Consider the following 14,345-nt stretch of genomic DNA (forward strand, 5'->3'; position numbering starts at 1 on the left):
GTCAGCTGTTCCCTGCAACCAACCTTGATCTTTTAATCTGGTTTCAAACCGGGACACGGCTCTTCACCAGCACGACTTTATGTTAGAAGCGAATTGGATGTGTGGAAACTTTTCTGACGGACCGATACACATAAAACATCTTATTCAAATAATGTATGTTTTGTAATTCCACCAGATGTGTTCACACAGCAGGTGGAGCCAAAGATGATGAAGTTTATTAAAAAAAAAATATATAACCATCAGAAGTAACCCACATGATTTTATTTAAAAACAACATATTTGAGGCTTACGAAACTTACGTCCAAGTGACATGTACACAGATCTGTTATTGTCAGGACAACCTTTAGTGACCTTCACAGTCACGTTCACTTCTGTTGTAACCCCCTCTCTCTGGCCACGTTCACAAATATTGATCCAGCTCCCTTCAATTACACCGAGTGCCATTCACCTTTCGCATATTTCCAAGACCTTGAAAAATAGGATGTTTACATAATAAAGAATGCAAAGAAGAGCCCAGGTTTCAGTCTGATGCTTTCATGGTTCACAGCCTGACCTTTATTTATCGCAGGTATTGTACGCAAACTTTGATCAGGTACTGTAAGACGTGCAGGCAAAGTTCACCTATATCAGTAATCTCCAAGGAACATATTGGAGGAACATATTAATCAGTAATCTTATTCAGTGTAATCAAAATGAAATTAATATGGGTTTATGAGCATCTTGGGCATATATAAGGGTGAACCTTCCTTACCTCGCTGCTCTTTGTTCATCACTGCAGCCTCAGGTAAGCAGCAAGTGGCGTCAATTCAGTCGAAGCTAAGATATGGCAAGGTTACGAGTCACAGAACTTAACTTGAGTATCAATCAACACAGAAAATTTGAACTTTTTCAAATGCAGTCTCACTGCAAAAACTCAAAATCTTACCAGGAATATTTGTCTTATTTCTAGTTAAAATGTCTTATTTTTAGTCAAAAAATCACCAGAAAAATAACTTGTTATTTGACAATTTTCACCTGTTTCAAGTAAATTTTCACTTGAAATAAGTAGAAAAATCTGCCAGTGGAACAAGATTTATCTTCTCATTACAAACAAAACAATCTTGTTCCACTGGCAGATTTTTCCACTTATTTTAAGTGAAAATCTACTTGAAACTACTACTTGAAAAATGGTTGTTTTTGAGTCTTGTCTTAAATGTAATGAGATTTTTTTTTACTCAAAATTAGACATTTTAACTAGAAATAAGACAAATATTCTTGTTAAGATCTTGACTTTTTGCAGTGTATAATAACTAGTGAAATCGATCATGTTCTGATTTGCATTTGTAGTTATTCTATATGTATAAAGTAATTGAATAATCAATACAAATAGACAGAGTAATTCCATAAATGTAAAAACAAACATTTACATTTTCCCCTGAAACCAAGGTGTGGTGGCTGCCATACCTTGCCATACCCAATTGCTGAGCAGCACAGAAACTGCACGGGGTTATGTGCAGCTGAGGAGACTTTAGAGACCAACATGTGTGAGAAGTCATAAACTGGTTAATGACTGACAAGTAGGGGTGTATTTAAGAAGAAAATGAGGGAGAAAAAGGCTTAATGCATGTGTTAAAAGTTGCTGTTTACCTTACAGGATGTTGAAGTTGGTGCTGCTGTTCCTGGCCGTGTCAGGTAAGCTGAGTGTTTGCTTTAAGATGTGAAGTGTTCTGGATGATTGGTCTGCAGATCACAGACAGAGCAAGTGTGTTTATGTGTCACATGTGTCAAGATTCAAGAGCTTTACAGGACTGTCTCAGAAAATTTGAATATTGTGATAAAGTTCTTTATTTTCTGTAATTCTGCAATTAAAAAAACAAAAATGTCATACATTCTGGATTCATTACAAATCAACTGAAATATTGCAAGCCTTTTATTATTTTAATATTGCTTATGGCTTACAGTTTAAGATTAAGATTCCCAGAATATTCACATTTTTTGAGATAGGATATTTGAGTTTTCTTAAGCTGTAAACCATGATCAGCAATATTAAAATAATAAAAGGCTTGCAATATTTCAGTTGATTTGTAATGAATCCAGAATGTATGACATTTTTGTTTTTGTAATTGCAGAAAATCACAATATTCTAATTTTCTGAGACAGTCCTGTGTTTGTCATTGTGCACTTTCCTGACACCAAAAACAGTACAGCCGTTTACAGCCTTTACAATCCATGTAGAGATCAAATAGATTAAAACATCTAAACGTAACAAGTCTTTGGTACTAGAACTTCATTTAAACACCAACTCAATTCAATTTGAACATGAACTAAGATGCTATTTTAGTTAAGAGCAACTCTTCTCCTCCATTGTTCCCCGACGGTGGAATGACCTAACTCTGTCTGATCTGCAGAGTCTGTACCTGCTAAGAGCAAGCTAAAGACTCATGCACTTATGTCAAGATGGTGTCTTCTTAGACGTAGCTTTCTTATTTATAAAAATAAAAGATATTCTAGCACTGGCCTGATAGCACCTGTTTCCAACTGGACCCTCCTATGGGATTTTTGTGCTTGTGTTGTTCTCTCATATGTAAGTCGCTTTGGATAAAAGCGTCTGCTAAATGACAGTAGTAGTAGTAACCTCTCTAATGTACGTCCAAGTAACGGACTTTTCCTGCTTTATTACGCCATCAGACGGCTGTGTGATGTAATCAGAGCAGCGTCTGTCCTCATCAGCCGCGTAGGGCTCAGCATGTTCAGTGACACCTGAGTTGTTCATTAAAACGGTCTCTCTTATTTTAAACACACGTCTTCTTGTGCTGTTAATTCTATTAGCAGACTGTCGTCACCCGCTAAGAGTTGACCTCTCAGGGTCGCGGGCAGACGCCTTCCAGCGGCTGAGCTTACCTACGCTGCTAATGAGGGCCAACCAAACAGAGGCTCCAGGAAACACCATGATAAAACAGAAAAAAAAGAGATTTCAAAGAGCACACAGCATTAAAAAGACATATGAAATGGTTTTGTTGTTGTTTTCTACGGAAGAGTATTAGGGCCAGGCAGGAGTAAAAATATTTGAGAGGGGAAGATTTTTTTTTATTTTGCACTTCTAGAAAAAAGTCGAAATGTCGAGAAAAAAGTCGAAATGTCGAGATTAATGTTGAAATACAATTTCGAGAAAAAAGTCCAAATGTCGAGATTAATGTTGAAATACAATTTCAAGAATAAAGTCGAAATTTCGTGAATAAAGTTGAAATTTCGTGAATAAAGTTGAAATACAATTTCGTGAATAAAGTTGAAAGTCTTCAGAACAGACGTAGTTTTCGGCACAGCCTCTTCAAAGTCCTAATACTGATAACTACACTGTCTTAATGAGCTAAAAGAAAAAGAATTTCTTTGTTACTGAAGCCGATTCTGAAGTACAGTTTCACCAGTTCGTCTATAGGCCTAAGAGGCATTTTGTAAAAACAGTCACATGCGCTGCTTGTTATAGTCTCAGAAGGTTGACTTTATTCACAATATTTTGGCTTTTTTCTCAACATTTCGACTTTTTTCACGAAATTGTACTTCTACATTAATCTCGACATTTCGACTTTTTCCTCGAAGTGCACAATAAAAAAAAATCTTTTCTCCTGCATGGCCCTAATACTCTTCTGTAGTTTTCTGAAATGCTGTGTTTCATAAAGATGTAGTTTTGCAGCTACGGGCCCCTGAATGACTGTTTTTTTTAATCTGTGTCTGACTGCAACCCCTCACAGGCCTGCAGGCGCTTCCCATCAAAGCCCTGAAACAGAGGCCAACTTCATCCCACGTCCTCAGAACCATCCCCGATGGCTTCAGGCAGGGAACCGAGCCGTCCAGGAGAGTCCTGGTGGACCTCAACACCGGCCTGGTGAAGGAGCACGTCAGCGAGATGGAGAGGAGAGTGGGTAAGAGGAAGCAGAACCACTCAGGACTCTGGGCCGGTACCTGTCGGACACAGAGGTGTCAAGTAACGAAGTACAAATACTTCGTTACCTTACTTAAGTAGACATTTTGGTTATCTATACTTCACTGGAGTAATTATTTTTCAGACGACTTTTTACTTTTACTCCTTACATTTTCACGCAATTATCTGTACTTTTTACTCCTTACATTTTAAAAACAGCCTCGTTACTCTATTACATTTCGGACTTTAAAAAAAAACTGTCCAGTTAAATTGCTCCATCCGGATAGACTGAATTTGGTTGTGGTTGTGGCACAGATGTTTTGTTCAGTTTTGTTTCAAATATATTTATTGGGAAACCACAAATTTAACAGAGCAATTAACAATCAACAGTCATGTTTCGTTTTTTTTTTTTTTTTTAACAGAAGGTGAGAAAAGTAATCCCCCCCCCCCCCCCCCCCTCACTCCTATTCCCAGATAGAGGGGGCCTCTCTCTTCTTCCAGTTAAGTAGGATCAGCTTTTTTGCTGTTATAAGGCCATATGCCAGAAGGTGCTGCTGTACCCTATTTAGCTTCCTTAGCCCCTCAGATGATCCCAGAATTATTAAAATAGGGTCCGGGTCTAGTTGAATGCCCAAAATCAACGAAAAGAAATCAAATATTTCATGCCAATAGTTTTGAAGTTTGGGGCAGAGAGCAAAACTATGAGATAGGGTACCCTCCATGGACTCACATTTCTCACACAGAGGAGAGACTTCAGGAAGTAGTTTATGCAGCCATCGTTTTGGAGTAATGTAGTCTGTGCAATATTTTAAATTGAATCAAACAGTGTCAGGCATTTATAGAACATTCATGGATGTGCTCCAAACTCTCCTCCCACACATTGGGAGGTATCAGGGATCCGAACTCTCTTTCCCACTCTTCTTTTATCTTATCCATCCTGGGAAGGCACATGCTTTGTAGAATCTCATATAGTTGCGAGATTATGTAGCGTGGATTGGGGAACAGGTTAAATAAACTCTCTATTTTATCTGGAATTGCCTTCTCAAAATTAGGGAGGTGTTTTCTGATATAGTTCCTAATCTGAAGATATCTGAAAAACTGATTCTTCTGTAAATTAAACCTTTCTTGGAGTTGCTGGAAAGAGACAAAGGTCCCCTCTATGTATAGGTTACCAACAATACAAATCCCCAATCGTTTCCAGGTGGAAGAGGCCTCGTCCAAAGCTGATGGTGTGAAAGAGGGGTTTGCAGTTATAGGCAACAGAAATGAAACTGCCTTAAGATTAAAATGATTCCTTAGTTGTTTCCAAATCTTAGTTAAAGCGTAAATTACAGGGTTATGTTTAAAACAAGATCTATTGACTGGGACAGGAAATAGTACAACAGCTCTAATAGAATGAGGTAGACAGTCTTCTCGTTCCATCTCTAGCCCGTCATAGGGTATCGGGTTGTCGTCTAACCAATATACCATAGAGCGTATTCCAGTGGCCCAGTAATATAAAATAAAATTAGGCAGTGCTAGACCCCCATTAGTTTTGTGTTTACAAAGATGATCCTTCTTTATTCTATGAGACTAGGAAATTCCATACAAAGGGGAGAATGATTGAGTCCAATTTAATGAAAAAAGATTTGGCAATAGGTAGGTTTTGAAAAAGATAAAGTAGCTGAGGGAGAAAAATCATCTTAATAGCATTCACTCTGCCCAGCAGAGAAATGGGGAGTGTTTTCCAAAATTGTATATTGTTTTCTAATTTATTTAACAGGGTGGGAAAATTGGCCTTGTAAAGATCATTATACTTCTTGGTAACTACTATCCCCAAATAAGTTAGACTGTCTGATGCTATTCTGAGAGGAAACTGTTTGAGCCAATCTTGATCTGTTACATGTACTGGTAGTAGCTCGCTTTTGCCCCAGTTCATTTTGTACCCTGAGAAACTACCAAACAGTTGAAATGTTTTCAAAATCGAGGGAATTGTAATCCTAGGCTGCATGACAAATAACAAAATGTCGTCCGCGTACAGCGATATTTTATTCTTAGTGTATTTTGTATTGTAACCATGTATATCTGGATGCAAACGGACAGTCTCGGCCACCGGTTCTATGGCTAGCGCGAACAGTAGAGGGCTAAGTGGGCAGCCCTGCCTTGTGCCCCTACCTAGCCGGAAAGGATCAGAAAGAGTTTTGTTAGTAAGAATTCTGGCTCGGGGGCTATTGTATAAGAGCTTAGTCCAGGACACACATTTATCACCACAGTTGAACTTCTGCAAGACCGAAAATAAGTATATGCATTCGACCCGGTCGAAAGCTTTTTCGGCGTCCAAACTGAGAATAATAAGGTCCTTTTGGGGAAGCCTGGGAGAATGCATGATATTTAAAAGACGTCTGAAGTTATGGAAAGAATTTCTTTGTGGGATAAACCAAGTTTGGTCAGGGTGAATCAGCTTGCACAAGAATACGTTAAGTCTTCTGGCCAATGTCTTGGCTAGAATTTTTTGATCGAGTTTAATAACGAGATTGGCCTATAAGAACCTACTTCTTCCAAATCTTTCCCTTTTTTGGGAAGGAGGGTGATAGTGGCTTCGGTCAGCGTCTGGGGCAGTATTCCATCCCCATACGATTGGATGTACATTTGTTCTTGTCCAGTTTTGTTCTTACATCCGTTGCCCTCAGATTCCTGCAACTAAACTTGGATGTACATTCCAATAAACATTAGGATAAATGATAACATGCCTCTGAAGTTTGACTTTTTGCACCATTACAATATTTGGCAACTATTATAGGCAACTAGTCATCATATCTTCTGCTCTCTGAAACACATGTTAATGCTCAATAGTACACATATATGCTTCTTTAATATATTTGCATTATACTAAGATGCATTCATTTTTAATGGCTTTTTTCCTTAATGGCTCCCCCCCCCCCTTACATTACTTTTACTTTTATACTTTAAGTAGTTTTGAGACCAGTACTTTTATACTTTTACTTGAGTAAAAAACTTGAGTTGATACTTCAACTTCTACAGGAGTATTTTTAAACTCTCTAAACAACTTCTACCTGAGTAATGAATGTGAATACTTTTGACACCTCTGGCCGGACCACAGGGAGCAGGTTTTACGTGGGTTTTATGGTTCAACATAAAGGGATTCTTCAGAATCCTCAAGTCTTTGGCTTCTGGGTTCAGTTTTATCGAGTCGTTCATGTTACCTGGAGGAACTTTTTTAATAATCTGTCTTCTGTCTTCCAGTACCTGACGATGTTCCAGCCCAGAGGAACGTTGGGGGTTGGGTTCGTGTGGAGGAACCGTCCGCTGCTCATCTCCCGGACGGTTTCAGACAGGGAACCGAGCCCAGTCGTAACATCCCAGACGGTTTCAGACAGGGAACCGAGCCCAGTCGTAACATCCCAGACGGTTTCAGACAGGGAACCGAGCCCAGTCGTAACATCCCAGACGGTTTTAGACAGGGAACCGAGCCCAGTCGTAACATCCCACATGGTTTCAGACAGGGAACCGAGCCCAGTCGTAACATCCCAGACGGTTTCAGACAGGGAACCGAGCCCAGTCGTAACATCCCAGACGGTTTCAGACAGGGAACCGAGCCCAGTCTTAACATCCCAGAAGGTTTCAGACAGGGAACCGAGCCCAGTCTTAACATCCCACATGGTTTCAGACAGGGAACCGAGCCCAGTCGTAACATCCCAGACGGTTTCAGACAGGGAACCGAGCCCAGTCGTAACATCCCACATGGTTTCAGACAGGGAACCGAGCCCAGTCATAACATCCTAATTGGTTTCAGACAGGGAACCGAGCCCAGTCGTAACATCCCAGATGGTTTCAGACAGGGAACCGAGCCCAGTCGTAACATCCCACATGGTTTCAGACAGGGAACCGAGCCCAGTCATAACATCCTAATTGGTTTCAGACAGGGAACCGAGCCCAGTCGTAACATCCCACATGGTTTCAGACAGGGAACCGAGCCCAGTCATAACATCCTAATTGGTTTCAGACAGGGAACCGAGCCCAGTCGTAACATCCCAGATGGTTTCAGACAGGGAACCGAGCCCAGTCGTAACATCCCACATGGTTTCAGACAGGGAACCGAGCCCAGTCATAACATCCTAATTGGTTTCAGACAGGGAACCGAGCCCAGTCGTAACATCCCAGACGGTTTCAGACAGGGAACCGAGCCCAGTCGTAACATCCCTGACGGTTTCAGACAGGGAACCGAGCCCAGTCGTAACATCCCTGACGGTTTCAGACAGGGAACCGAGCCGAGCCGTAACATCCCCGACGGTTTCAGACAGGGAACCGAGCCCAGTCGTAACATCCCAGACGGTTTCAGACAGGGAACCGAGCCCAGTCGTAACATCCCAGATGGTTTCAGACAGGGAACCGAGCCGAGTCGTAACATCCCAGACGGTTTCAGACAGGGAACCAAACGCTTTCTCAGAATCCAGGATGGCGTCGGACAGGGAACCGGGCCCAGTGTTGGGGTTCCCTGTCAAGGGGTGATCGTACAGGGACGCTGCTACCAGCTCAACTCCAGGCCGCTGGCGTTCAAGGATGCGAGAGTGAGACCACCGTCCGTTTTACTCACTATTTTCAGTAACAACTTTTTTCTTTTTTTTGTAATTTATTTTTAAATTAAATAAATTTTTTTTTTTTTTTTTAAATTTTTATCTTTTATTTGGAAAAGTTAACATAAAATTGGCATGACATTTTGTAGAACTTCTGATGTCCAATTTGCCTCCTGGCTCTTCCCAGAATTTTCTTTGTAAAATATTTACATGGAACATCTTAAATATTACATACAGAAAATTACACACAAAGCAGAATGAGTAAAGATCGTGCTGTAGTAGATTACCGTATTTTCTGGACTATAAGCCGCACCTGCATATAAGTCGCATTCGCTCTATTTAAAAAAAAAGATATGCAAGCCGCAGATATTTATGTTGTTAGATTAGATATTTACTACATGTACAGAAGGATTTTGAACTGTAAATGATGTACATGTTTGTACCTAAATAGATCCTTTCCTAACAGTGTCTTTTAACACGGGAGCAACTTTGCTGATTAAAACAGGACAGAACCAAGAGAAAATAACCGCTATTTATTTATCTATTTATCTGTTTGAAATCTGCTTCTACCTACTTCTATCTACTAAAGTGGCGTATTCTTCTTAGCATTTATTTTGTCTTAGTTTTGATTCTAATTTCGGTTAGAGCGCCCCGAGCGGTGGAAGAAAAATCCACAGCACGGTTCAAAACCTATGAAAAAAGTAGCGGCTTATAGTCCAGAAAATACGGTATATCAATATATCATATTACAAAACACATTTTGATCCCACTCCTTATTTTTGTCAAGTTAGCAAAAGTCAGAGCTAATAGGTTTTATGTTCTCAGTCCACTTAGACACATCTGGTAACATTTCTCCTTCTGATTTTTAGAGAGAATGACAACTTTTCCATACATTTCATATATTATTCCTATCCATTCATCTATAGTGGGGGATTCAGGTTTTAACCACCTCCTTGTAACAGCTTTTTTGCTCACTGCAAGGAGTATCTGTAGCAGTTTCTTATCTTTGTTATTCCACCCCTCAAATTCAATGTAATTCATATATAGAATATCAAACGGGTAAGGAATTTTGACTCCAAATATATTATTAATGTGTTTGTGAATTTCCCCCCAATAGGGTCCAGACAACCTTTTGCCACTAAAACTGTTATGTATTTGGCTCCCCATCAAAAAATGAAACACAATAATAACTTTGTGATTGTTGTTGTTCTGCAGGCCTTTTGCAAACGTCTGGCCCCAAACGCTGAGCTGGCGTCCGTGACCAGCGAGGGTCTGCACTCACACCTGGCGGCCCTGGTGAAGAAGAGCGGCCCCAAGGACCCGGTTCTGACCTGGCTGGGAGCCACAGTCCAGGTGAGGTTCAGACCAGAGCAACATCAGTCAAGTCATAAGTGTGATGCAAGAAGAGCGGCCCTGCGGCCAAGGAGAGAGCCATCAGATACGCTATCAGCAGGACAGAGAGTTCTGTCCTGATACACTGATGGATGTTTCTTACCTTGATGGAACATTGAACTTTGAACTCCTATCTGAAAATGTTGCTTATGTAGCTGGGAGAGGCTGTTATGCAAGAATAAACGGATGAAGACATGAAATAAGTGGTTAAATGATAGTTTCTTTTTTTTTTAATTTCTTTTTATTGACATTCAGCATTAGACATTCACATCCAGTACATCTTATGTCATACATCTTACATCTGTTGTCTGTCCTAAATGTCAGAATAAGGTTTTTGTTTTACAGGACTGTCTCAGAAAATTAGAATATTGTGATTTTCTGTAATGCAATTACAAAAACAAAAATGTCATACATTCTGGATTCATTACAAATCGACTGAAATATTGCAAGCCTTTTATTATTTTAATATTGCTGATCATGGCTTACAGCTTAAGAAAACTCAAATATCCTATCTCAAAAAATTAGAATATTCTGGGAATCTTAATCTTAAACTGTAAGCCATGATCAGCAATATTAAAATAATAAAAGGCTTGCAATATTTCAGTTGATTTGTAATGAATCCAGAATGTATGACGTTTTTTTTTTTAATTGCATTACAGAAAATAAAGAACTTTATCACCATATTCTAATTTTCTGAGACAGTCCTGTATGTCCAAACAATGAAAATAAAGACAAACTACCAAAAACTACTATGTACAACTTGTGGGGGGAGTGATCTTTTCAACATAACACAGTCATTGACTTGAGAAAATAAAATCAGGCCTATGGGGCGTGACGTAGTTGACCCAGTTTTCCCAGTATGAGGTGCACTTCTCCAATTTATGGTTAATAAATGCCGTTATCTTCTCCATTTTACAAATGTCCATTGTAATTTCCATCCATACCTTTAAAGTTGGGCTCTCCTGTGATAACCATTTACTTGTAATAGTCTTTTTATAGGCCACTAGCAGGATATTCATTAAATGTTTCTCTCTTTTTGGCCAGTTCTAAAGTGATAGTTTCTGTAACACTAGATGTGGATGTTTACTAGATTTAGGAGTTTGACAGGTTTATGTTTGCTGTTCTCCTCAGGACCGGCAGGGCTCGTGGGTGGACGGGTCTGAGTGGAGCTACAGCGCCTGGATGCCGGGTCAACCCGGCCTGCACACCGACAAACGTGTCTGTGTCCAGATGTCCCAGAAAGGTAGGAAGTCCACTCTCCACAGGAGGATGTAACGCTAGGGTTTCCAACTCCCTGAAAAATAAATAAGGGACACCTCATCATCAGGGCCGGCCAACCCGATTGCCTTCACCCTTCCTGGTGTGGTGAATTTTTTTAGCCCCTTTTTTTGTGAATGAAACGATTTTTTAACTTTTTTAACTCGAACCTGAATTGAATTCGATGCGTATTTTTGAATGCCACGAACACATGGAAAACTAATTTTTATCTAGCAATTCACTTTAATACAAAATAACAAAATTAACTGAATAAAATAAGTATCTTTCTTAAACAGAAACCTGTCCTGCTTAACTTAAAATTGTATAAATTAATATAAACCAATAGAAAGAAAGCAGAACATCCATTCTGTAATAGTGCACATTTTTAGTGCAATAACAAAAGTGCAAACAAAGTCTGTAGAAAACTTATAAACATATTTGTGCCTCAAAGGCCATGACTGTAGACTACAGTTGTAGTAAAACAGAAAAAATAACTTATGAACTCAACAGCTCAATGCCATTTTCCATTGGCATTTTATGACTATTTTTTGACTCTCACAGTAATACGGGACAAAGTGCGTCTCTTTTCAGCTCAATACGGGACGTACTTTAGTTTATAAATACGGGACGATTCTGTTTTTCAAGGGACGGTTGGCAGACCTAGGTAACGGCCTCGATCAGCGTTTTCTTCAGACGCGTGCATGAAGTGTTTTGGTGTAAAGTGGCCAGACATTCAATAGAACCGTTTATTTTAGTGTTTCTGAATCCTCTTCCCCCTCTACTCCACTGATCGGACCTTTAGAAGGCCCAGGAGGCTCCAACCTGATCTCAGTCACAGCTGAGTGTTTTTCTCCCCCCAGGGGAGTTTCTACCTGCCCTTGTTATGTAATAATAATAATGATCAAGGGTCATGTTCTGGTCTCTGGGAAGAACCTGGAGACGTGTGGTGTAATAGATGCTATATTAATAAAGATTACTTGATCTGGCAGTCTCACAACACGTCTATCAGCGTAGCTGTACCAGTCTGGTGACCTTAAGCCCTGCTGGGTAGGGTTGGCATCCGTCCCTTGAAATATGGAATTGTTATGTAATTGGGAATTAAAAGTTGCGTTTCATATTGAACCAATACGGACATATATTATGCTCTTATTTATTGATGTCATAATATACAATAAGATAAGATATTCCTTTATTAGTCTCACAGCGGGGAAATTCGCAGTGTACAGCAGCAAAGGGGATAGTGCAAAACAAGAGGCATCAATACAAATAGAAATAATAATAATATAATAATAATAACAGAGTATGACACACTATAAACAGTACTGATATATACAATAATAATAATAAATACTGGTTACAAATAAGATAACAGACGGATAAGGTGAAGGTCGGAATTTTTAATATATTACAAAAGTTCATAATAATATTCAACTAAAGGTGAAACAAATATATTATTTCCCACTACATTCAAAGTGAGATATTTCAAGCCTTTATGTGTTATGTTGATGATTATGACTCACAGCTTCTGAAAACCCCAAATAAAAAATCTCAAAAAATTTGAATATTTTATGAAATCAATAAACAAATCATCAAAATTATAACAAATAAAGGTTTAACATATCTTGCTTTGCATGTAATGACACTATGTAATGTATTAGTTTCACCTTTTAAGTTGAATTATTGAAATAAATTAACTTTTACACCATATTCTAATTTTCCGATCTTCACCTGTAGCTACAGGACTGTCTCAGAAAATTAGAATATTGTGATAAAGTTCTTTATTTTCTGTAATGCAAAAAAAAAAAAAAAAAAAAAAAAGTCATACATTCTGGATTCATTACAAATCAACTGAAATATTGCAAGCCTTTTATTATTTTAATATTGCTGATTATGGCTTACAGTTTAAGAGTTTAAGAGTTTTTTGAGATAGGATATTTGAGTTTTCTTAAGCTGTAAACCATGATCAGCAATATTAAAATAATAAAAGGCTTGCAATATTTCAGTTGATTTGTAATAAATCCAGAATGTATGACATTTTTGTTTTTGTAATTGCATTACAGAAAAATCACAATATTCTAATTTTCTGAGACAGTCCTGTATATTCTACATCTGGGCTGATGTGGACATACATAGTATAGGAGGCCATTTCAGTTGCTAGCATGGTTGGCTGCCTGTACAGTCATGCAAGTTCAATGCTATTAAAGCACTTTTAATCAAAAGCATTTAGTTTTTTTCATATAAAATAAATACATTTCTATTCAGTTTAGAAGTTTTAGGGATGTCCTTTTTTTTGGCGCCTGTGCTGCTGAAATTGGGGCGTCCCTTATGTCTATTTCTGAAAGGTGGCAACCTTAATTCTGGGTCACTGAGGAAGCTGCAGCCAGAGTCACTGAATCACAGAAAACTGATGAAGACACTAAAGATTTTTATTTTATTTTGACCGGGTCCTGATTTTTATTTTATTTTGACCGGGTCCTGATTTTTGTACCAAACCTGCTTCTTTTTCCAGACGAGAGCCGCTGGGCCGCTGCCGACTGTGAGCTGAGGAGAGCGTCCATCTGCTCGTTTCCCATCGCCGCATGAGGCCCCCCCCCTGAAACTCCTTGAATAAAACTTTGCATATCACAAACCCGTGTTTTTCCACATTCCTCAATGAAGCAGAGAAAACCTTGTGTACACACACTAAATTTAGACAAGACTTTAATGATAATTTTCCACTTGTGTATACAAAGCAGTTTGTACAGATTAGGGAGCCAAGTTAAAACAATTGTTACAATTTAGTACCTGGAAAGTGCAAAAGTACATTTCAAAGACGCTGAAATAAAAATCATGCTGTACATTATATACCGTATTCATAAATAATCACAGTTATACACACATCCATTTTGGTGACAGTCACAGAGAATGCAGCTAAGACACAGAACAGATATTCTTCTTTAGTCCTACGTTCCTGGTTCCTGGTCAACGTGTGGAATGCTGTTTTTGTTTTCTAGTTGGTTTTAGGAAGGAAATCCAGCTCTAACGTCGACACCCCTCTGGGATAAAGGCACTCCGATTGTTGCAGTCGTGGAACAACTCAAATATCTGACTAATAGGGATTAAAAAAATACGACAATCATGCACCTTTCACTACAATATTTTCCAAGGACACATATTGGTCTTTGCACTTCAGTTTGCTTTGATATTTAAATAAAAAGAGAAAAAAACTGAACACAAAATAGCTG

General features: G+C 38.9%; 1 protein-coding gene across 1 annotated transcript; it reads left to right on the forward strand.

The window, feature by feature from the left end:
* The first annotated feature begins 730 nt into the window (after positions 1-730).
* LOC133425199 (uncharacterized) lies at positions 731-13,711 on the forward strand. The gene is made up of 7 exons (XM_061715911.1): positions 731-784; positions 1,634-1,671; positions 3,729-3,899; positions 7,142-8,466; positions 9,688-9,825; positions 10,996-11,107; positions 13,631-13,711. The coding sequence occupies exons 2-7, from the start codon at positions 1,635-1,637 to the stop codon at positions 13,702-13,704; spliced, it is 1,857 nt and encodes a 618-aa protein (XP_061571895.1). The 5' UTR covers positions 731-784; position 1,634; the 3' UTR covers positions 13,705-13,711.
* Positions 13,712-14,345: the final 634 nt, after the last annotated feature.

This window comes from Cololabis saira, chromosome 24 (assembly GCF_033807715.1).
Source record: "Cololabis saira isolate AMF1-May2022 chromosome 24, fColSai1.1, whole genome shotgun sequence".
In the NCBI taxonomy this organism is placed as follows: Eukaryota; Metazoa; Chordata; class Actinopteri; order Beloniformes; family Belonidae; genus Cololabis; species Cololabis saira.